Source organism: Carassius auratus, chromosome 35 (genome assembly GCF_003368295.1).
Source record: "Carassius auratus strain Wakin chromosome 35, ASM336829v1, whole genome shotgun sequence".
Classification (NCBI taxonomy): Eukaryota; Metazoa; Chordata; class Actinopteri; order Cypriniformes; family Cyprinidae; genus Carassius; species Carassius auratus.
Genome location: NC_039277.1, coordinates 19,543,545 through 19,567,612, shown reverse-complemented (window position 1 = coordinate 19,567,612; position 24,068 = coordinate 19,543,545). Strand labels below are relative to the sequence as shown.

Below are 24,068 nucleotides of genomic sequence, written 5' to 3'. Positions count from 1 at the left end.
CATCTCAGATCAGAGCAGTGCGAGTGTGTCAATCATCAGTGTGTCAGCGAGGTCAGATGGTTTATACAGGGGCCTGCTGGGGGTGGGGCAAGAGGGCGGCAGTGGGTGTGGCTCAGTGTAGATTTGTGGGTGTGGCCTGCAGTGGGCGGGGCATCAGAACATCCCACACCTAATTTGAATTTAATCTCAATCCAACAGCCACTAATCTGTCATGGATGTCCATGGTTGTAGAAGATAAAGCATCCTGATGAAGTCTGTTCTGTTCACAAAGCCTACATTTATTTGATAAAAAATAAAACAAAAGCAGTAATAAATTTATAATTTAGAATAACTGTTTTCTGTGTGAATCTCTGTGGATGTACAGCTGTTTCAGCATCATTCCTCCAGTCTTCAGTGTCACATGATCTTCAGAAATCAGAATAATATGATGATTTACTGCTCAAGAAACTTGAACTTCGGAGCCTGTTCGCGACTCACTTGATTCAGATCGGGACTTCGGAGCCTGTTTGTGATTTTTTAAAATTAAGATCTGGACATCAGAGCATGAAGTGTTTGTCAAACAGTTAATTTGTGATAAATGAATATTTGACCTGAGGCTTTTTTTTAACCTGTCCATGTGATTTTTAATTGATTTCAATGACTTTTGGAAGTCAATACTTCTTGTACCTCAGTTGCATGTGTTGTGTTTTATGAATTGTGGATGGATTAATCAACTGAGAAATAAAGTTGAACATAAATTATCATGAACTCTTAACGATGATGATGAAAGAAAAGGTAATATTGCATATAAAATTATATCTAAATATGAACTAACTTGCGCACTACAGTAAATATTCTTACTCTACCCTAAATCAGTGAAAAAATGTTTGGCTCAGTTTACAGAAAAGTGTACGTCACACATCCTTTTATTATGATGCAACATTGTTTCCTCTTCAGATGAGTATTTAACATATTTATTATTGTGGGGATTAGTGTGTAAGTGCTACACACACACACACACACACACACACACACGCCGGTCAGAGTTTGGTATCAGAATGATTTTTATTTATTTTTTTGTTTTTTTACAGGAGTTTCCTTATCAAAACTGCATTTATTTGATCAAAGATACAGGGGAAAAAGTGAAATATTATTATGAAGTAAAACTAATTTTTTTCTATTTTAATATACATTAAAATCTATTTTATTGCTGTGATTTTCAGCATCATTACTCCAGTCTTCAGTGTCACATGATCTTCAGAAATCATTCTAATATTATGATTTATTATCAGAGTTGTGCTGCTGAAACTGTGATACTTCTTTCAGGATTCTTTGATGAATGAAAAGTTAAAAAGAAGAGCATTTATTTAAAATAGAAGTATTTTCTAACAATAAACACTAGAGTTCAAAAGTTTGGGGTCAGAAAAATGTATTCTTTCTTTCAAAAAAAAAATTCAACTCTTTTAGGATGTATTGTTGATTGTTTTGATTCAGATCGGGAATTTGGAGCATGTTTGTGACTGATTCAGATTTATGAACTGAGAATAAAGTTGAACAGAAAATATCATGAACTCTTAAAGATGATGATGAAAAGAAAAGATAATTTTGCATATAAAATTATATCCTCCTATATAAATTATATTCCTCCTCAGATGAGTATTTAACATGTTTATTATTTTGGGGATTAGTGTGTAAGTGCCACTCACACACACACACACACACACACACACACACACACACTGGTCAGAGTTTGGGATCAGAATGATTTATTATGGGGGTTTTTTATCACAGAAATAAATGATATTTTAAAGGAAAATTAAAACAGAAACCATTATTTTATACATTTTATTTTGATAAGTTTGAATTATTACTGATTTTTGACTGCAGCATCACTATCAATAGCCGCTTGTCAATAGCAGGTGGCGCTGTTGATCTATAATCACCTGCAGAGACACTGAATTACAACCTTTTTTTGTTTCAAACAGTTCATTGAACAATAATAAATGAAGTACCTGAAGCTGACAATGAAGTAAATGTATAATAATTAGCACAGATGATTCATTTAGTGCTGTAAACACGCGTGTGAGGGGCGGAGACGCGCCGCGGAGCGTCAGACGCGCGTGAGGAACAAACACAGCAGAACAGTAGAAAACTTCACTCCTTTTATTATTTCTCTTTTACTATAGCGATTTATTTTTAGATACGTGATCTGAGTCTTTCATAGAGTTGTTTTATAAACGCAGTAACTTTGAAATCAGCTCTGAAAGTTCCTGTAAGTGTTTAAAAACGAATTATGATTTAATAACGTGTTGAATGAATTTGTTAAGAACGGTATTCTATGTTTTTTTACATAGAGGTTATTAATATAGACTGAAATATAGTGTTTTGTTTACAGTGTAAAGGTGATCTTATGGTGCATTGCTCGTTAAAAGGATGTTAATATAATATAGAGGAAGATCAATATTAATTATTCTTACTGTATTAAAATGCATTCATTTTTTACATTCCCTGGTCGAAGTTTTCAGATACTTCGGAGCCTGTTCGCGACTCGGTTGATTCAGATCTGTACTTCGGAGCGTGTTCGCGACTCGGTTGATTCAGATCGGCACTTCGGAGCGTGTTCGCGACTCGGTTGATTCAGATCTGTACTTCGGAGCGTGTTCGCGACTCGGTTGAATCAGATCTGTACTTCGGAGCGTGTTCGCGACTCGGTTGAATCAGATCTGTACTTCGGAGCGTGTTCGCGACTCGGTTGAATCAGATCGGTACTTCGGAGCCTGTTCGCGACTCGGTTGAATCAGATCGGTACTTCGGAGCGTGTTCGCGAATCGGTTGTTTCAGATCGGCACTTCGGAGCCTGTTTGTGATTTTTTAAAATTAAGATCTGGACATCAGAGCATGAAGTGTTTGTCAAACAGTTAGTTTGTGATAAATGAATATTTGACCTGAGGCTTTTTTTTAACCTGACGATGTGATTTTTAATTGATTTCAATGACTTTTGGAAGTTAATACTTCTTGTACCTCAGTTGCATGTGTTGTGTTTTATGAATTGTGGATGGATTAATCAACTGAGAAATAAAGTTGAACATAAATTATCATGAACTCTTAAAGATGATGATGAAAAGAAAAGGTAATATTGCATATAAAATTATATCTAAATATGAACTAACTTGCGCAATACAGTAAACATTCTTACTCTACCCTAAATCAGTGAAAAAATGTTTGGCTCAGTTTACAGAAAAGTGTACGTCACACATCCTTTTATTATGATGCAACATTGTTTCCTCTTCAGATGAGTATTTAACATGTTTATTATTGTGGGGATTAGTGTGTAAGTGCTACACACACACACACACACACACACACACACACACGCCGGTCAGAGTTTGGTATCAGAATGATTTTTATTTTTTTTGTTTTTTTTTTTTACAGGAGTTTCCTTATCAAAACTGCATTTATTTGATCAAAGATACAGGGGAAAAAGTGAAATATTATAATGAAGTAAAACATTTTTTTTCTATTTTAATATACATTAAAATCTATTTTATTGCTGTGATTTTCAGCATCATTACTCCAGTCTTCAGTGTCACATGATCTTCAGAAATCATTCTAATATTATGATTTATTATCAGAGTTGTGCTGCTGAAACTGTGATACTTCTTTCAGGATTCTTTGATGAATGAAAAGTTAAAAAGAAGAGCATTTATTTAAAATAGAAGTATTTTCTAACAATAAACACTAGAGTTCAAAAGTTTGGGGTCAGAAAAATTGATTCTTTCTTTCTAAACAAAAAATTCAACTCTTTTAGGATGTATTGTTGATTGTTTTGATTCAGATCGGGAATTCGGAGCATGTTCGCGACTGATTCAGATTTATCAACTGAGAATAAAGTTGAAAATATCATGAACTCTTAAAGATGATGATGAAAAGAAAAGATAATTTTGCATATAAAATTATATCCTCCTATATAAATTATATTTCTCCTCAGATGAGTATTTAACATGTTTATTATTGTGGGGATTAGTGTGTAAGTGCCACACACACACACACACACACACACACACTGGTCAGAGTTTGGGATCAGAATGATTTGTTATGGGTTTTTTTTTTATCACAGAAATAAATGATATTTTAAAGGAAAAATAAAACAGAAACCATTATTTTATACATTTTATTTTGATAAGTTTGAATTATTAATGATTTTTGACTGTAGCATCACTATCAATAGCCGCGTGTCAATAGCAGGTGGCGCTGTTGATCTATAATCACCTGCAGAGACACTGAATTACAACGTTTTTTTCTTTCAAACAGTTCATTGAACAATAATAAATGAAGTACCTGAAGCTGACAATGAAGTAAATGTATAATAATTAGCAAAGATGATTAATTTAGTGCTGTAAACACGCGTGTGAGGGGCGGAGACGCGCCGCGGAGCGTCAGACGCGCGTGAGGACCAAACACAGCAGAACAGTAGAAAACTTCACTCCTTTTATTATTTCTCTTTTACTATAGCGATTTATTTTTAGATACGTGATCTGAGTCTTTCATAGAGTTGTTTTATAAACGCAGTAACTTTGAAATCAGCTCTGAAAGTTCCTGTAAGTGTTTAAAAACGAATTATGATTTAATAACGTGTTGAATGAATTTGGTAAGAACGGTATTCTATGTTTTTTTACATAGAGGTTATTAATATATCTAATATAATATATATTAATATCTAATTAATGGCCATGTGAGCTGATTAAAGTTCTGACAGATGGTCAGCAGGTGGCGCTCTGACGCCATAAATCAGCTCAAAACTGCTCTTATGCATTAATTACATGCATAATATAATACATTTTTCAGCTTTATTAAACTGTTCGTCTTTAAAACATTCATAACATTCAGTTTATTAATGGAAAGAAAATGTCACATAATTCACAAGGAATTAATCTCGGTGTCAGGAACTATAATTAATATAGTAATACAATATATATAGATAGAAAAAAGAATTAAAATATTAGTATCTGGTCCATTTTCATATTATCTGCGTCTCAAGGGGGCGGAGATATTAAACAAGTCAATTCGCAAAGAAAACCCGTAGCCAATAAAAAGCGGAATATGCTAATCACTGTTGCCAATTCCTCGTTTTTACCGCGTAATCGGGTCACATTAACAATGTTGACTCGACCCAAATAAAGTGATTTTTTTTTATTTAGCGACTGTAATGCGGATTTTACACACACCCTTGTATTTTATCCATCGGAACGCGACTCATTTTTCCGTTTTAACGTTTTGGGCTCGTTTTCATCAGCGCTTTGGCGGGTTTTATTGTGAGAACCTGGCAACCCGAGTCTCTGACAGCTGTGTAACTGGAGTCCAGCCGCAGATAACTTTGCGAGGAGCGGAGCCGTTAACTCTCTCAAAGCGACAGGAGTTTATCATGGAGACCACTGTTACTTCGTTAGAAACGGCTGTCGGTGTAGTTTAAGCTGAAGCGTGTAGATGTGTCATCGTTAATGATGTTCCGTGTGTTCTCGCTGGCGGCGGCGGAGCGCGGGAGACAGAAGCGGCTGCTCGAGCTTAGTCTGGCGGGGATCTGTGAGCTCGAACTGCTCAAGCGACGGCACGAGGCGATGATCACCGGCGCGCTCGCGCTGCACGCGCCCGAACCCGAACCCGAGGCGGAAAGAGCCGAGCGGCCGAGCGACGACACGAGCTCTCCGGTGAGACGACGATATTGAATCTTCACAGAATAATGCACAAGTCACGAAAAGCAGATCAGTCTCAGATTGTTTGAGAGTATTTCTTAGTAAATATAGCACGGTTTAGTGTCACTTCTCTTTATATTCTCCAGCAGAGCAGTTCTCTTCATCATTGGTGAAACAGTTGTTTTGGTCTTTCAAACTGAATTGGTTTTGAAACAATTTTCACTTAGAAATTGCTAATAATTTTCTCAAATAATTACTTAGAAATGCAAATAAAATGGAATAAAAGATGAAATTGTGAAGTAGAACCATACTTCAGTAATCTCTAAATTTATTTACAACTTTGAAATTTTATTATTTTTATTTTTTTCTATACAGTGAAACTTTCCCCTTCCTCAGAAAAACATGTTCTTTGTTAAAGAAATAAATGAGAAAAAAATTACTAGTAAATTTCACAGCTGATTAGCAAAATCTAGTAACATGGTGAACTAAATATTAAACTGTGAAGTAGAAAGACTGAAATAGTATTTTTAGTAGCACATCATAAAATAATTATTGTTTGCAACTTCAATATATATATATTTGAAAAAACTTTCATATTCCTTCGTGATTTATTGTTTGAGAAGTGTGTTTTCAGAGATTTATTAAACCAGAGAAAGTGTTTCGTTCAATTTCCCACAGAAAAGAGGTTTATGTGTGTCTCCTCCTCCACAAAAAAAACAGACATTAATAATAAACCATCATCATTCATCGATCTGGTTCAGTGTGGAAACCAGAAAGTGCCTCTAAACCGGTTCTGAGCGATTCTGGAGCAGTGAGATGAACTGAATGATGAACAGAACCTCTCTCTCTCTCTCTCTCTCTCCCTCCCTCCCTCTCTCTCTCTCTCTCTCTCTCTCTCCCTCTCTCTCTCTCCCTCCCTCTCTCTCTCTCTCTCTCTCTCTCTCTCTCTCTCTCTCTCTCTCCCTCTCTCTCCCTCTCTCTCTCTCTCTCTCTCTCTCTCCCTCTCTCTCTCTCTCTCTCTCTCCCTCTCTCTCTCTCTCTTTCTCTCCTTCTGCTGAAGGATGGAGGTTTAGTTCAAGAACAGATTGACCTGATGGTGTTTGATGAGGGATCTGTTCTAAACGAGGGTGTGGAGAAACACACACACACACACACACACACACACACACGTGTTTATTCCGTGTGTGTGTGTGTGTGTGGTGGTCTGATAATTAACAGCCTCGTCTTTCTCCTGGGGCTTCAGTCAAATAATAATTGCAGTGTTCAAACCAGTGAATAATTGATGAGAAGAAAAGGTTAAATTGCAGTGGTGTGATCCGTGTTTAATCGGCTGAGTGTTTACGAGTCTTTCCACCTGCTTAGGGTTTTCAATTCCACATAACGTTCTTCAGACTAAGACAAAATGGTTATGCTAAAGGTTACCAAAAATTAAAATAACCCCATGATTTACTCAACCTCAAGCCATCTTTTCTTCCTTCAGACGAATACAATTGGAGTTATATTAAAAAAACAAGTCCTGGCTCTTCCAAGCTTTATAATGAAAGTGAATGCTTGTTATTTTTTAGTAGTCCAAAAGAAATCCAATAAAGTTTCCAACGAATGTGCACTTCATCCGGTTAAGATAAAAGCCTCAGTGCATGATCTTATTTAGGGGCGCAGGAGCCGTTAGCAAACACACACACACACACACACACACACACACACACACACACACAGTATTCATACATGCTCCTCAGTAAGTACACTTCTGTACTGATTTGATCACATCATGTGTTTATAACCAGATGACGTGTTGGTGGTCACATAATAACAAAATACTATCTATACTAAAATAACAAATGCTGTGATTTATACAAAATATATATATTTTTTAAATTATAATAAATAAAGTATAAAAACAGATTATTGGAGTTGTTTTTACAAGAAAGTAATTACGTCTTTCAAAGTAATAATAATATTTTTGTAATTATTTGTGAAATCTACAAGCAATCTCTGAGTGAAAATTGTTTTAAAGTAAATCTTACCATTTTTTATTATTATTATATATTTTTCTTGGGCCCTATGACATACTTTCCAAATTCCGTGTTATAGTTTTCATTTTTCTATATTATATTTTTAATGGTTTTTAATTATGCATTAATTAAATTTGTGAAATTAAAGTGGATTTATAATCAATTGAATTTAAACTTGTTTTATGCGTTACGTTTTCTGGATTCTGTGTTTTATGATTTAATACAAATTTATAATCAAATACATTGGTAATCAAGTGAATGCCTTAAACATTTAAAAGTGTAATTAATATTTTAAGATGTAATAAAATTAAATTCAAACACTTGAATTTTTTGGAAAAAAGTGCTGCCTAACAAAAGCTTATTGTTAAAAAAAGATGAAAAATTTAGTAATATTCCTAAACTGTATTATTATTATTATTATTATTATTATTATTATTCTGTCATCATTTCTTCAAGCTGAACCAAACTTTTATTTTGGCAGGTTGACGTGTTTTATTTTTATTTATTTATTTTTATTAATCACAAAGCATATCTACTTAATTAAAATCATGAAACTTATAATTTAACATCAATATAGTAAAAGTAAAATTCTACTTTGTGTTTATTTTAATTTTTCTGGTTATCAAATGAAGACATAAAACAGCAATTTATTTTATCGTTTAATCAAATGAAAACAAAAGAAGCTTTATTTTTGGCAAACAAAGGGTGTTAACTATTAAAACTAAAACATGGGAGCAATATTGTGTGATTATTCCTTAAAAACAACATTTAGTATTTAATCATTAATAGTAGTAGTAGTTTCACACACATTCTACTGCACAGTAATATATTTCCAACATGATTAATTCCAGTCACACGGCTCTAGATCGCTGCTGATGTGCAGGTGTGTGTAAGTGTGTTGGTGTTTGCAGGACGGAGCGTGGAGTCTGATCAACATCCTGCAGCATCAGGTGGGAGAACTGAAGATGGACAGCAGATCTACTGACCGCCGAGACCACACCAGTACGGCTACGCTTCACATTATCACCTCCTCTAGAGATGCTGCTGTGATGCTGCTGGGTTTCAATGTAAACATCCCATTCATTTTCTTCGTAGTGGAGTTGATTTTTGACAGTCCTACTAATGAAAGAATAATGGTTGGTTTGGTTTATTGCTTATAACTCTTAAATGAAGACCGTTTTGAATCCCTATGGGAAAAATGAATGGGAAAATGCTTCCAGAACCAATGATGCTGCTTATATATAAATATATACCCTGTGTAAAGTGTGTGTGTTCTCTGTCAGGTTTCTCTGAGCAGCCTGAGATCCACCCTGTCCAGCTCACTGAGAGACCCACACACACACACACACACACACACAGACTGTCGCTCAAACACACACACACACACACACACACACACACTCACTCACAGACTGTCGCTCACACACACACACACACACTCACTAACTCACACAAAGACAGACACAGTCAGTCACACACAAACACACAAACACAAACACACACACACACAAACGCAGTCAGTCACAGACTCTCGCTCACACACACACACACACACACTCACTAACTCACACACACACACACAGTCAGTCACACACAAACACACACACACACACACACTCACTAACTCTCACACACACACACACGCAGTCAGTCACAGACTGTCGCTCACACACACACACACACTCACTAACTCACACACACACACACACACACACTCACTCACAGACTGTCATTAACATTAATAGTATTATCTTATTATCATGAGTTCTTGCACACACAATAATTTTTGTTTTTGTAATGTAATGTTTATTTATGAATATGAATGAAGAAACACACACAGCAACAAGATTGTTCACACGTTTTACAATATTTACTTAAATTAAATACATTTAAATCAATATGCTTATAAAACTGTTAACTAGATATGTCATCAATTTCTTTAAATTAGCAAGTTTGTAATCATTTTTATCCTTAAGTTAAATTTGTTAAGCACTTTGATGGTGAATAATCTCGCCTGTCCATACATCAGTAGCTTCTTTACAAAGCAAATGCAGTTCAGTGTGATGCAGCCCTTGAGTTTGGCAGAACAGTGATTCCTTGAGTCATGCTGACCGTCATTACCTCTGTCTGTAGGTGATGTGTTTGAGGGCCGTGAGCAGGGCACACGTTCTCTCCACAAGCCCTGTCTGCTGGAGGGTGTCCCTGAAGACGAGACGTGGACCTGGCATCCCAGCGAAGACGACTCCAGACAGGAGGAAGATCCCAGCGAAGACGACTCCAGACAGGCGCAGCGCACAGAGGCGTACATCCTCGGCCTGATCCAGCGCCGCTCGCCTCCCTCTAGACCCACTAAACCCCGCACCAGCGTGACTGTGGTCAGACACACCAGCCCTAGCCACAAAGATCCGCCGCACGTCCCAGACGAGAGACACGCGAGGGACGAGGCCTGCTCCGTCCTCTCTCCCAGACCGGCGCTAGCTGGGATCCGCTCCAGCAGCAGCGAAGCCGAATCTCTTCAGCACTTCCACCAGCCCAAGCGCTCGCCCTCATCTGAGGAGCTAGTGAATGCACAGTACATCCCAGCACAAGCCGCCGCGCACCGGACACACCGGACCCACGCCTCTCCAAAACCCGTGTCCTCTCAGTCGAGAGCCGCAGCGAAGAAGTGCCGCTTCACGGAGAACAAGATCGCGCCGAAGAAGCCCGGACGGAAAGCCTGTCGCGCTCCGTCCGAGAACAGCCTGCGAGAGTCCAAATACAACACAGTGGAGCGGGACGCGGTGCGCAGCGCTCCTCCTAAAACACGCCGCGGCTCCGGTCACCGCCGCTGGCGCTCCACGCTAGAACTGAGTCAGGACGAAGCCGAGACGCCTCCTGAACAGCCAATCAGACGCTCCCGTAGACCTGGCGTCTACACCCATCACCATCATCAGCTGCAGGACGCCGGAGACTCAGAGTCCAGTCTGAGCGAGGCAGACTCGCCCGGCTCCAGCTCACTGTCCTGCGACTCTGACGAGAGCAGCCGATTGGTCTGGCCTCAGCAGCTCCGCCCACAGCTGGCCCCGCCCTCTCCACCACACCCGCCGCAGCCCAAAGCCTTCGTGAAGATCAAAGCGTCGCACGCGCTCAAGAAGAAGATCCTGAGGTTCAGGAGCGGATCACTCAAAGTCATGACCACCGTATGAACGACACGAGCTCCAGCGGAGAGACAGAAGCGGAGGATGGAGTAGAAATTAGAGAACTAGAATTTAAATGGAACCAAATTCAAAGACATTTTGTATTCCCTATTTGATGTTTAACATGATATGAAAGAGAATTTCCCTCTGGTTTTCCTCCAAAATAAAAGCTCTATGGTTTAGGGTTTGAAATCAAAAAAAATACTTAATTATTTAATATTTAATTATTTTTATTTAATATTATTTTATATGATAAAACAACCATAAATATTAGTAAATAATATCATTATTTGTACTCTCGTACAATTAATCGTATACAACTGTTATATAAAATAATATTAATTATTATATAAATTCTTAATTATTACATAAATTATTGATTTAACTTTTATATTTTGTCCCTCAGAATGACCTAATTTACCCCAAAATCTTCAGATGGAGCTCAACACTATGAAGCTCACTGGATCTTTATTTCTGTTTGTGTGGGACTCTGTGTTGATTTTCTTTGAATTGCTCTTCCTGTCGTCCCAGCTGAGATCGCTGTTGAACGTCCTGTGTGTTTTAACTCTGTACAGTGATGTTCATCATGAGATCGAGGTGCTTTAGTGTTTGCCCGACTGAGAGAAACTCAACACGGCTCTGCAGATTCACTCTTACTGACTTCACACACAGCACCTGCACAGATGAAGCCAGACCAAACACTTGTAAATACCTGTAAATGTAAATGTTGCTTGTATTTATGAATGTAATCTGTGAATAAACACCTGCAAGATCAGACTGAGTCCTTCCATCACCAGCATCTCTTTTCTGCTCGGTGTGTGTGTGTGTGTGTGTGTGAGAGAGAGAGAGAGAGAATGTACATGAGTGTAAGTGACTGAGAGTGAGTGTGTGTGTTTGTGTGACTGAGTATGTGTGTCTGAGTGTGAGAGACTGAATGAGTGTGTGTGTTTGACTGAGAGTTAATGAGTTTGTGTGTGTGTGTGTGTGTGTGTGAGTGTGGAACAGGGACAAACGCAGGGAGCTCAGCTAGTGTAGAGGCGTTTACAACACACCGTTTCAACTAAACACTGAAAACTCTGGATGTGTTTTGGCCGTGCATTTGCATTGGTTTGGGGCATGAAAACACAAACTTTTGAAAAAGGGTTTCAAAGTGTACGTTTTTGAAAAATTATAATGTCAACGTCTCAAACATGAATTTGTGAAAATAGTGACATTAAATGTATTAATTATTAATGTAGTTTATCTTTACTAGGTGACATTGCCCCGAATACAGTCTTTGATTTTATCTTTAATTTTAATTTTAGTTAATGCTTTGATGCATTTGTTGTGTTTGAGTGTGTAATATATATAAAGTTTTTAAGTTTTAGTTTCAGTTTATTATTTTAGTACTTCATCTTAAACTAAATAAAAATGAGAAATGTTTTCCTGGAAACTAGCAGAAATATACATATATAATTTTAGTACATGTTTATTTTAGTTTTAGGAAAACACCATTATTTATTGACTCCACTGGCAGATATTTGTTCTTGTTTTAAGCAAAAGATTTCAGAATACAAGACTTAATATCTTAAGTCATTTTCCTTTTTAAGTAAATTGAATTGTTTAGATATTTGGACACAAAAATAACAATGAGGAAAATAATTTGCATTAACCTGAAAAACATCCTACAGAGTTTGTCTGTGCTGGTCACCCATCTGGACAGGAGCTAACCAGCATAAACCAGCCACAACAGGATCATGCGTGTGTGTGTGTGCGTGTGTGTGTGTGTGTGTGTGTGTGTGTGTGTGTGTGTGTTGCTCCGTCTGGAGGTGGTTACAGAGGCATGTTCCCTTCAGGGCCAAGATCCTGGAGCATTTCCTGTGAGAGCAGGAGAGGAATACGAGGGAGCGAGAGGAGAAAGAGGAGTGTTAGCCGCTCCTGCAGCACGTCTGGACTCCATCAGAGGAGACGTGATCTCTCAGACGAGACGTTCTTCAGCTGCACATCTGACCTGTTTCTGTTCACCACGCTGCTGAGACTGTCCAGAGCTCCAGAACATCAGCCACCTCTGCTCCTGCCCACACACACACACACACACACACACACACACACACTCACACACACACACACACACACACACACTCACACACACACACACCCACACACTGATGGACATACCACAGACCTGGATCTGAGCCAATCACATGCTTCCATACTGCTCTTAGTGTTCCTGCAGTGTGTGAGTGTGTGTGTGTGTGTGTGTGTGTGTGTGTGTGTCCTGATCACATTATCCCTGAATGCCAGCTAAGCAGGTTTTCTCAAAGTCAGGAGCAAACATTCTTCCGGTAACATTAAGGAACATTTGTTCAAATTGATCTGCTCTTCAATAACATTCTTAAAACACTAGCACCAAAACATTATTTGAACATTTTATATCTAAACCATTTTAGCTGGATGTTCACCTACCTCTCTTTTCTGGCGTTACTCGATTCAGAACTTTCAGAGAACATTCAAATATAAGATTCTCATAATGTTCCAAAACGATGAAAGTGTTCCCATACTATGTGCAAATCTAGACATTCGGAACATTCCGGGAACATTCAGAAGAAAGATTTTCGGTTCTCAAAAAACTTTGCGCTGAAACATTTTCGTTCAATGTTTCTAATTATTTTATGACTTTCACAGAACATTCAAAAGTAACATTTCCATAATGTTTGGAAAATGATCAAATGAAACATTCACATAACCAAAAATAAAAAATAAAAATTTTGAACCTTTAGATGAATTAATATATATATATATATATAAACACATTGATGTTTCCTTTGACATTAAAAAATTTGCTCTCAGCATTCAGAGAGCGTATATCAGATATTAATAATGTCATAAGCATGTTTTCTCCTAACATTATGGGAATGTTCCCTGTTAGCAGTGGCTGAGGGTCAGAGGTCAGCTCTCATGTACTGGAAGGGTTAAGCGTGTTCTTCAGGAATGTGAGCGTCTGCAGTCATGAGATGTTTAGTCTACATCTCGACTCATTCTGACGGAGGAACCGCTCAGTGCTGTTGAGTTATTAGTTAATTTGCTGAACTCTTCTCTCGTTATCGTGTGTGTGCTGGGATTCTGTCAGGACACAGTGAACACAGACACCATCTGACTCTTATTTAACACTTACACAAGGAGGAAAGTGTTCTTGTGTTCGACTGCCTCTGTGCTCGCGTCACAGACATCGCTTTATCAGCTCATGCTTTCCCTGGGAGTGAAGTTAGATGAATCCATTGATTAAAGTGAGCACAATCACATGGATCACAAGTTTGCAAACAAAAACACAAACTCTAGAATCTATTGCACTCAAACGTGTCGTGATACTAGATCATCTACAGCATTAACAGTCTCTGTCATGTGTTTTCTATCACATCAGAATGTGTATCAGATGCATAACATAGAGTTACAGTCTGAAAACACTAGACAAAAATACACTCATATTTCTACATTTGGCAGACGCTTTTATCCAAAGCCCCTTACACTGCACTGCAAATATACATCTGATCGGTTCATGCATTCCCTGGGAACCGAACCTATGACCTTGGCTTTGCAAGCACACGCTCAACTTTCTGATGGATGTCTGCAGCTTCGTGATCTGAGATGAGTCGCATGATCAGTGACGACACTCGTTTACTTACATTTGAAAGACTATACATAGACTATACATCTTACATAGAAATACAGCATAGCTGAAATTATTTCTTTACCATTTTGTTTTACATTTTTCAAAATCTCAAAAGCCACTGTATGTATTTATTTTATTTTTGCGACTTTGGAGCCCCCTACTGTTAGATCAGTACATCTCACTATGGTAACTACACCAGTGTTGTAATTACACGTGTAATCATCAATTTTTAATTTCGCATCATTTTGCCATCAGATTGATATTTCAAGGTAAAACCTATAAACAGAAAAAACACTTTAATTCTAATGCTTCAGTAAGTACAGTGAGCTGTGCTGTCTGTCGCTCAGCTTAGAAAACGGGGCGGGGCCGAGTGTGATGACGTCGGTGAGGGGGGCGGAGTCAGTCTGCTGCAGTCGATCTGAACGCCAGGGATCGATGCACGCTTGAACCGAGGAGCTCTGAAACAGATTCGTTCAGGCACATCATGCACGGCTTGGGATTGTTATTCTTAGACAGTTTCAACACCTGTAACTCTCAGATTAATGATTCAGATCAATGCAACTAGTCAGAACGCGAACAAACATTATTTCAGGGACATTCATTGAAAGATATCGGGTCTTTAATAACGTTCTTAAAATGTTATCACTAAAACATTATTGATATTTTGTTATGTTATTACTTGTCTCAGGGAACATTCAAATCTAACAATGCCGTAAAATTGGTAAAATGTTCACATAACCAGGAAAAACTTTTTTTTTTTTTTTTGGAATGTTTAGAAATAATGTTTTCACAACTTAATGGGAACATAAGCAAAATGTTTGGAGCTGTTCTGGTGAGTGATGTGGTCATGTGGATGTGAATGATTGAATCCTGACCCGTCCGCTTTGGTCTGCTCCTCCTGAGCGGCGCTGATGGGCTCACAGTGGTCCTGGAAAGGGTCTTCCTCCTCTTCCTCATTGATGGAGGTCTGTGTGTGAAGAGGAGGCCACTGCAGACCTCCGCTCTCCTCCGACGGCTCCACCACGATGGACGGCAGACGCTCTTTCACCGGCTCCGGCTCCGGCTCCGGCTCCGGCTCCGGCTCCGGCTCCGGCTCCGGCTCCGGCTCCAGCTCCGGCTCCGGCTGCTCCGAAGGCTCCGGGAAGATCTGCACAGAACACACGGATCACACTGAGATCAGCCATGTTTATCAGGATCACCCAGAAGAAACAATCTGACATCATTTGCTCGTCCTCATGCTGTTCAAAACCTGTTCGTGTCAAACATAAAAATCTTTTTTTTGAAGAATGTGTTTAAGCAAACAGTTGACGGTAGCCATTGACTCCCACAGTATTTCTTTCCCTACCATGGAATACTTCCAAATACTTTCAGATCATGAGTGTTCACTACAGGTCAGGAAGGACAGGGGCTCTATACGTACTGATGGCGCTCTCGTGTGGCCCTCTGAAGAGTAACAGCAAAACATCTTCTAGTGTTTTAATGTTCCTATCCACTTTAATCTTTGTGAGCTCTCAGGTCATCTCTCTGAGTGGATCAAATCATCGGGATTTTTATTTTAGATATGCAATCTTACAAACCAACTGTGCTTCATTCAGTGAGTCTGAAACGGTCATTAACAGTCATATATTGGCTGTTTGTGGTCAAAACTGACCGACCATATGATATTTTAAATATTTGTTTGATAATATCAGCCTCTTTAAATGGTAATTAAGCAAAGAGCCACAGACAAATGAATGTTGGCGATAAAAGAGATGAATTCATTGTTTTGCCTGTGTGAGTTTCATGAAGCAGAAAGCAGAAATAAATTGTTGTTGACACTAAAACATAAAAATAACTGACATCAGTCTTAAATATAATAACACCAGTCTCAACCCAGGTAAGAATTTTTTTTTTTATGTTTCCAAAATGTTAAAATGTTGAAAAACATTTCTTATGTTCATCGAGTACAAACAACATCATAAGGACGTTCTGAGAATGCTGCTGTTAAAAACCCATTATAGCTAAACCTTCCTCTTTTTTGCAGAGACTGATTGACACACAACTGATGACCTCAGAACATTTTCTCTCAACATTATGAGAATATATATCAACTATTAACAAGGTTATAAGAACGTTCCAGAAACATTCTTTTAAGAACGTTTTGCCCAATGCTTATGTAACTCTATAAAGTTGTGAGAAGCTGATGATGCGATGAATGTCTGATACCTGATATGATGCATGTTCTCGTCTCCTCTGCAGCTCAACGCTGGAGTGCTGTGGACCTGCGGACATCACACTACACACGCACACACACACACACACACACACACACACACACACACACACACACACACGTAAGACTGCAACAATATGAAGCCATGCGAGCATGCAGTGTAAAGATGCTGTGGTAATAAATGCACAAACAATGACACACTCTCTCTCTGTTTAACTCTGGTGGTAGGCCTGCTGTATTACACTGATTGAAACAGATAGTTTATATTCATTGACTATTGCATTCTCAGGTTCTTCTAAGAATACCATGGTATTAAAAAGATCATGGTCAATGAGTGTTACCTGTGAGTTGGTGAGTTCAGATCTTGTTCTGTGTTCAGCTTCAGTGTGTTTGTCCTCCTTCTGTCCTTCTGTCTGTGTTCTGTTCCTCTGGAGAGTATTAGCATGCAGAGACAGCAGGATTAACGTCTCTGGAGATTAAAGCTTCATATTACACCTGACGCCGAACACACACACACTCACAAACAAACACACACTCACAAACACACACTCACAAACACACACAGTGTTGAGGGAAGTTACTTTTGCAAGTGATGCATTACAATGTTGCGTTACTGCTACAAACAAAAGTAACTAAATGAGCTGTTACTTTTTATGGAAGGTAGTGCGTTACATTACTTTTGAGTTATTTTTCTCACCTGGGCTTGTTTGTTTGTTTGTTTTTGCCAAATGTACAGTAAAAGCCCTTTCTCTATGATTTTAGATGATCTTCAACAGTGTTTGATCATCTACACAGAACTAGAGGGAGACAGAGGACACGGTTCTCTCACTGCACTCACAAATACAGGTTTTTTTTTTTTTTTACAAATACAGTTTGTAATGCATTAAGCTTGTTAAACGTGTCATAAATTGTTCTCAAGTGCTCAATTTAAAAAAAAAAAGTTGAATTGATATTTCACTGGAGCACAAGACAGATGTGATTTTTCACAGTGTATAATCTAAGTTTAAAAATGAGCACTATGAGTCACTCACAACTGCACAGAAAGAGGAAAGAGAGACGCGTGTGAATAAACAGGAAGAGAAAGACAGAGAAGAGTTAAAGTTCATTCCAACAAACCAACCAACTTCTGTATTTAGAGAAGCTGTGAGTGACCTGAGGTTGATAGCAGAGCAATAAAGAGAGAACAAAATACACAATAACACACAGAGAGAGAGAGAGAGAGAGAGAGAGAGAGAGAGAGGCTGAGCAACACACCAAAAAAGGTCTGGAGCCAGAGGTCTGTCGGCTGGAGAGACACACGGACAGAAGCACACAGACGGACCGGGATTCAGGAATCATGGAGCAGGGCTGTGGATGAGCCGGATCTCCACCATGTCCACGGGCCCCGGGCTCACAGGGGCCGCTCATGGGATCGAGCCGGGTCACTCCAAGGGCCCTGTCAGTCTTCAGACGCTGCTGGATCTGTTGGTGGGAGTTTATCAGGAGTTCAGCTCGAGCGCTCTGCTCCGAGAGAAACACGTGCAGCGCTTCCTGCAGTGGGGTCAGTACCATCTTCATCCTCCTCATCCTCACCTGTGTGTTCAGTCAGTCAGGGGCCACAAGGTCAGGGAGGTCATCCCATCACCAGACACAAACACCCGTTTTTCTATAAAATGATTAATGTTCACTCCCAGAATGAAAATCATCAGCAAAACATTCTTTAACATGTTAACTGGGATGTTAGAATAGGCAAAAGCCCTCGTACAAAACTATCGTATGCCTTTAAAAGTCCATGCTCTTTAGTCATTTGTAAAGCATTTGCTCCTGCTCTCTATCATTGCATGGAAAAGAGCAGCATGTGTTTGGAAAGAATTGACAGAACTGATATTTTTAGGTGATCTGTCCCTTTAAGGATCTCACATGTGTGTGTCACAGTGGTATTAAGATAACACTTTTAGAATCCAGTTGTTGATGCACAACAGAGCATTCACACACACACACACACACACGCAGCAGTGAGTGTGTGTTGACACTCGTCTGGTCACACCCTACATGGCCAGGAGAGAGACGGACGCTGGTTCAGAGGGACACACACACTGCTGGAGAGTCTCTGTTGATTCACGCGAGGGAAACGGCAAACAGCAGGAAGGAAGTGACCAGATACACACCTGAACTTTCCATATCATCCGTAAAACAGGCCTTGACACAGGAAGTGATGTCACATGTGGCACACATCCAGAAATAGATATTCAACAGAGGATTATTAAAATACTGGAGTCTAATCACAAATATGAAAACGAATTTAAACACACAGAACGATCAGACGGCACAGATAATGCAAATGATGCTGGTCAGTGCTGTATTATATTATACGTAGTTGAAGAAAGAGTTCATCCAGAAACGATCCTTCTGTCTTCAGTTACTCTCCAAACCTGTGTTTCAGATGATGATCTGAAAATATTCGAAAGAATGTTTGTTTTTCTCAAACAGCTGCTGGTAGCCATTGACTTCCATAGTATGGAAAAAAAAATACAATGGAAGTCAATGGCTACCGTTGATTGTTTGGTTAAACACATTCTTCAAAATCTCCTTTTATGTTCAGCAGAAGAAAGACACTCGTCCAGGTTTGGAAGCGCACGAGGGATGCTGTATTAACACAAGCTGAACTGGAGCCTATAAACTTGTCAAGGCACATACTTCTTCAGCTAATAAACATGTTCTGAGAATGTCTTGCTCTCTGAAAGTTTAAACATGTTTTTTCTTTGTTATGTGAACATTCCATTTGATACATTAGTTTTGGATGTTCCCTGAAAGTTCTAAAAACTAAAAGTAACGTTTGAAAAATGTTAAATGGATATCCAGCTGAAGTAAAAAAAAAATCTATAAACAGTGTATAAACAATATTTTGAGAAGGTTATTAAATTCTCTGCAGTAAAACTGTGTAGACTGTTGCCTCGGTCTCGCTCACATTCCTGCACCCACGAGAGCGACTCCAATCCAAGGCTGGAAAACTTGCCTTAAAAAAGACTCAAACATCAGTGTGCTATTCTTAGATTCATCGGTTCTATTTCTGCGCCATGAACTCTTAAAGAGGAACGAGCCGGTGTTCTCTTTGTGATCACCATTCCAGCAGAAACCAGAGCATCTCCTGTTAGTGTCTTCAGCTGCCATTGATTTGATTAGGTGCCTTAAAGATCCTTCTCAAATAAATACATTTGACGCTCTCTCTTCTCCGATATTCGCAGCAGAGCCTCTGGTCAGACAGGTGAAGAAGACTCGGATAAGCAGGGAGGACTTTGAGATCTTGAAGGTGATCGGTCGAGGAACCTTCAGCGAGGTGAGAGGGTTTGTGCAGCTTCTGTTATGAAGCGGATGAGTATTGATATACTGACTGAGGTGTGAATGCACAGGTGGCTCTGGCCCGCATGCGAAACACACAGCAGGTTTACGCACTGAAGATCATGAACAAGTGGAACATACTGAAGCGTGGAGAGGTAAACAACAACAACTGGTGTTCATCTTCTCTAAAAGTATTATTAAGAGCCATAATAGAGTGCTGTGTGCGTTCAGACGGCATGTTATCAGGAGGAGCGCGAGGTTCTGCTGAAGGGAGACCGGCGCTGGATCACGCAACTGCATTACGCTTTCCAGGACGACAATTACCTCGTATGTGTCACGTCATACTGATGCACTGATTCAAGACTAAATCAGAAGTACAGTTCTGTCTCTTCATCTCTTCATTCTGGTTAACGAGTGTCTCTCCTCGTGCGCTGCAGTATCTGGTCATGGATTACTATGTCGGTGGAGATCTGCTGACGCTGCTGAGTAAGTTTGGTGATCGTATCCCGGAGGACATGGCTCGGTTCTACCTGGCTGAGATGGTGATGGCCATCGACTCCGTCCACAGACTCGGTTATGTGCACAGGTATCTGTGCTGACACCTAAACATGCAATGGTTTGATTCAGAAAAATTGAATATATATATATATATGTCTGCTCTCTTCCTGTAGAGACATTAAGCCTGACAACATCCTGCTGACAGCAGACGGTCACACACGATTGGGTGATTTTGGCTCCTGTCTGCGTCTGGAGGATGATGGACTGGTGATGTTTATCAGACGTAAGCCTACATTCAGTCATGTGCCGTCATGTGCTCATATATATGTGTGTGTATTCTCAGATCCACTCGTCGCTGGCCGTCGGGACTCCAGATTATCTGTCTCCAGAGATCCTGCGGGCGGTGGAGGGGGCGGAGCCTATGGCTCAGAGTGTGATTGGTGGGCTCTGGGCATCTGTGCGTACGAGATGCTGCTGGGGAACCACACCCTTCTACGCCGAGTCCATCTCTGAGACCTACGCTAAAATAATACACTTCAAGGTAAAGGGGCTGTTCTTGAGGATGCAGGGCTGGACGGTAAACGATATTGCGATAAAATGTTGATAATGATTTCTGCTGATCACACTGCTTAAATTTAGACATAAGCAGTATTATGTCTACATGTCAGGTACATGCTCATTTAACAAGGGGAATGTCAACTTCGTGGGCTTTCTTTAAAGGGGTCACGATACAAAATACCTGTGAAGCGGCGAGTTAGTCTTTAGTTAAACTGAAACACGCACAACATGTAGATTCAGATTTGCACTTTAATGTTCGCACTCGTCCAGATCTAATGCAGTGATGCTTTTGATTCATTCATATGCATTTTTACAAACCCTATGACACTTTGTATTATATTATTTCAATGTAAAACAAAAGCGTGAATATAGATGATGCAAGCACTGACTGTGATTTTTCTGTCTGAACAGGATTATTTTGAGTTTCCTCCGGAGTCGGAGGTGTCCGAGGAGGCACGTTCACTCATCAGCGCTGTGATCTGTGACAGGAGCGAGAGGTTGGGTTCACGGGGCTCCGGGGACTTCACAAAACACCCATTCTTTACAGGTTTGGACTGGAGTTCCCTTCATCTCCTCCCTCCTCCGTACCGTCCTGGCGTCTCCGATGCCACAGACACCTCCAACTTTGACGTGCTTGATGACTGTCTGAGCCACACGGTACCAGAGCCGTCAGATCCGTCACAGAGATGTGAATCAATCTGAGAGTGATCTGACTTCTTCTGCTCTTGTGTTCAGGAGATGCTGAGTGATGTGATGGAGCAAGCACCTGTCGGGCTTCATCTGGCGTTTGTGGGCTACTCTTACACAGCCACCAGGTTCGTGACTCTTCATCAGCAGCTTTATTGTTGAGCGCAGCTGTAACATGTTCTCATGCTGTTGTGATTATCAGAGAGACGGGAGCACTGGACCGCAGCAGGGACATCATGATTGAGATCAACCAGCAGCAGGACAGAGATCAGCTGCATCTCCAGGGAAAACTAGTACGATCTACACTGATTGGCGAAAACATGGACACAATCACGGAATTCACTCAGTAAAATTTTAACTTCATCATAAAATCAAGAGAAATTCAAACAGACTACACAGGATTTCTGAAATAAAATAAAACATTGCCCTATAAAATAGGGCACTATTATTGTTCAAAATGTACAATTCCCTTTCAAGGGAACTTTAAACTGTGTCCTCTAGGGGTCGCTATGGAGAAACACCTCGTCGTAAACCATTGTCTGAAACATACACTGAAGGAAAACCTACAACATCTCTACCAGTGCGACTATAGAATAAATAGTCACTCTCTTCTTCGTCTTCACTGACTGTTCTGTTTGAAGTGTGTATTTGAACAATGTAAGCGCAATCTTTCTCTATCAATCATGGCGACTACTTTTTCTTGGGTGCAGAGCACGAGAGCGCATCTGCAAAGCTTAGGAAACTTTAAGTACACACTCTAAGTTCTGTGCACTTTCTGAAATGCATTTGGTGGTAAATTTGGTGCATGTTGAACAGTTTGCACACTTTCTAAAGTCCACATAAGTGGAAAGTGTGCATGCAAGAATCTGCGTACTGTCTGAAATCCTGTAGGGGAAGGGTTACGTGCTCAGCTTCATGCCCTTTCTTGATGTGACGAGTGGGGTGGGGCCGAGAGCTCTGGGAACATTGTTCTCGTTGTTGAACATGTTCTCCCAGCGCTTATTTATTCTATAGTCGCACCGGTAGCGACTTCAGCGGCTGTCGGCAGCCAATATATTTTTTTTTTTCAATGTATGCTTCAGACACGGGTCACGACGAGGCGTTTCCCCATAGCGACCCCTAGAGGACACAGTGTCTAGTGGTTACATTCGCAACCTGAGATGTTATTATTGTAAAAAATTATAATTGACACAGTTTTATGAGGGAGTCCAGTATATGTGCTTTTTGATTATTAAAATTTAATTAAGACATTAGAATGAAATTTAAATGGAAAACTGAATTTGGGAAAAAATAAAACAGAATTTCTGAAATAAGTAGGGCACACACTGATTGTTTTTTGGTAATGAACCCTCCAGTGCATGCATATAAAAACAACAAGACACATTATAATAAAATGAAATAATAAAAAAATGAACAAAAAAAGGTATAAATGAACAATAAAATGTAATATAGGCTGAATAGAAATTTTTACAGGTTATAACATATTTACAGTTTTGTGGATAACAGTAACAGTAGACATGATTGAGTTTGTAAAATATTGCACTATGGAAGGCCTTGAGAGGTGTCATCTGTCATCTCCACCCAGCAGCAGTCTGAATCAGACGTCAGTGTGAACGTGCTGCACAATCAGGTGTGGCGGCTCAGAGAATCCATCACTGCTGAGCTGACAGCACTTCCTGCACTTCCTGCTGAGCACAACAATCCCCAGCCAATCAGCAGCAGCGCAGAGACGGAGCAGAGCGATGCACACACTTATGAGCTGCAGAGGTACACCAGCATGCACTCAGCTATTACAGTCATATCTGATAATAAATCATGTTATTTAATATTTCAGTATTCAATAAAAATATATGGTTGTATTTCAGTATTCAATGAAAGGGAGCCAAAAAAATAAATCTAATTATATTTAAAATCAAGTAAAATACATTTTCAGCATAGATGTTAATTTGTCATTTTAGGTACTTTTTATCGTGACAATATATGTTCAAGTGTCTATTTTTCCTCCAAGTTTGCTTAAAGTTCATAATTTAATGCTAGAAAAATGGGTTGTGGTGTCTTGATTGTGTGTTTGTGATTTGGTCTGACTCATACTCCAAATGAATCACTAATGGTGAGACTCATACTCCAAATGAATCACTAATGGTGAGACTCATACTCCAAATGAATCACTAATGGTCAGACTCATACTCCAAATGAATCACTAATGGTCAGACTCATACTCCAAATGAATCACTAATGGTCAGACTCATACTCCAAATGAATCACTAATGGTCAGACTCATACTCCAAA

At 39.6% G+C, this 24,068-nt stretch overlaps 2 protein-coding genes and 1 pseudogene across 2 annotated transcripts; 2 read left to right on the top strand and 1 right to left on the bottom strand.

The window, feature by feature from the left end:
* Positions 1–5,336: 5,336 nt before the first annotated feature.
* Positions 5,337–11,629, top strand: LOC113054792 (dapper homolog 3-like). The gene is made up of 3 exons (XM_026220601.1): positions 5,337–5,684; positions 8,593–8,683; positions 9,815–11,629. The coding sequence occupies exons 1-3, from the start codon at positions 5,478–5,480 to the stop codon at positions 10,864–10,866; spliced, it is 1,350 nt and encodes a 449-aa protein (XP_026076386.1). The 5' UTR covers positions 5,337–5,477; the 3' UTR covers positions 10,867–11,629.
* Positions 11,630–14,625: 2,996 nt separating this feature from the next.
* On the bottom strand, positions 14,626–18,032 carry LOC113054800 (protein TsetseEP-like). The gene is made up of 5 exons (XM_026220610.1): positions 17,973–18,032; positions 17,060–17,146; positions 16,712–16,781; positions 15,382–15,653; positions 14,626–14,964 (listed from the first exon to the last, which is right to left on the bottom strand). The coding sequence occupies exons 3-5, from the start codon at positions 16,775–16,777 to the stop codon at positions 14,850–14,852; spliced, it is 453 nt and encodes a 150-aa protein (XP_026076395.1). The 5' UTR covers positions 16,778–16,781; positions 17,060–17,146; positions 17,973–18,032; the 3' UTR covers positions 14,626–14,849.
* LOC113054789 (myotonin-protein kinase-like) overlaps positions 17,853–24,068 on the top strand; it is a 10,289-nt pseudogene continuing 4,073 nt past the window's right edge.

What these genes read in the sequence shown, in the direction of transcription:
- LOC113054800 (XM_026220610.1), bottom strand. Translation starts at nt 16,777, where the DNA reads ATGTCCGCAGGTCCACAGCACTCCAGCGTTGAGCTGCAGAGGAGACGA. An exon ending in GAGAACATGCATCATATCAG is followed by an intron (nt 15,654 to 16,711) that starts GTATCAGACATT and finishes TGTTCTGTGCAG; the next exon opens with ATCTTCCCGGAGCCTTCGGA. An exon ending in GAGCAGACCAAAGCGGACGG is followed by an intron (nt 14,965 to 15,381) that starts GTCAGGATTCAA and finishes AATCTGTTTCAG; the next exon opens with AGCTCCTCGGTTCAAGCGTG.
- LOC113054792 (XM_026220601.1), top strand. Translation starts at nt 5,478, where the DNA reads ATGATGTTCCGTGTGTTCTCGCTGGCGGCGGCGGAGCGCGGGAGACAG. An exon ending in GCGACGACACGAGCTCTCCG is followed by an intron (nt 5,685 to 8,592) that starts GTGAGACGACGA and finishes TGGTGTTTGCAG; the next exon opens with GACGGAGCGTGGAGTCTGAT. An exon ending in TGACCGCCGAGACCACACCA is followed by an intron (nt 8,684 to 9,814) that starts GTACGGCTACGC and finishes CTCTGTCTGTAG; the next exon opens with GTGATGTGTTTGAGGGCCGT.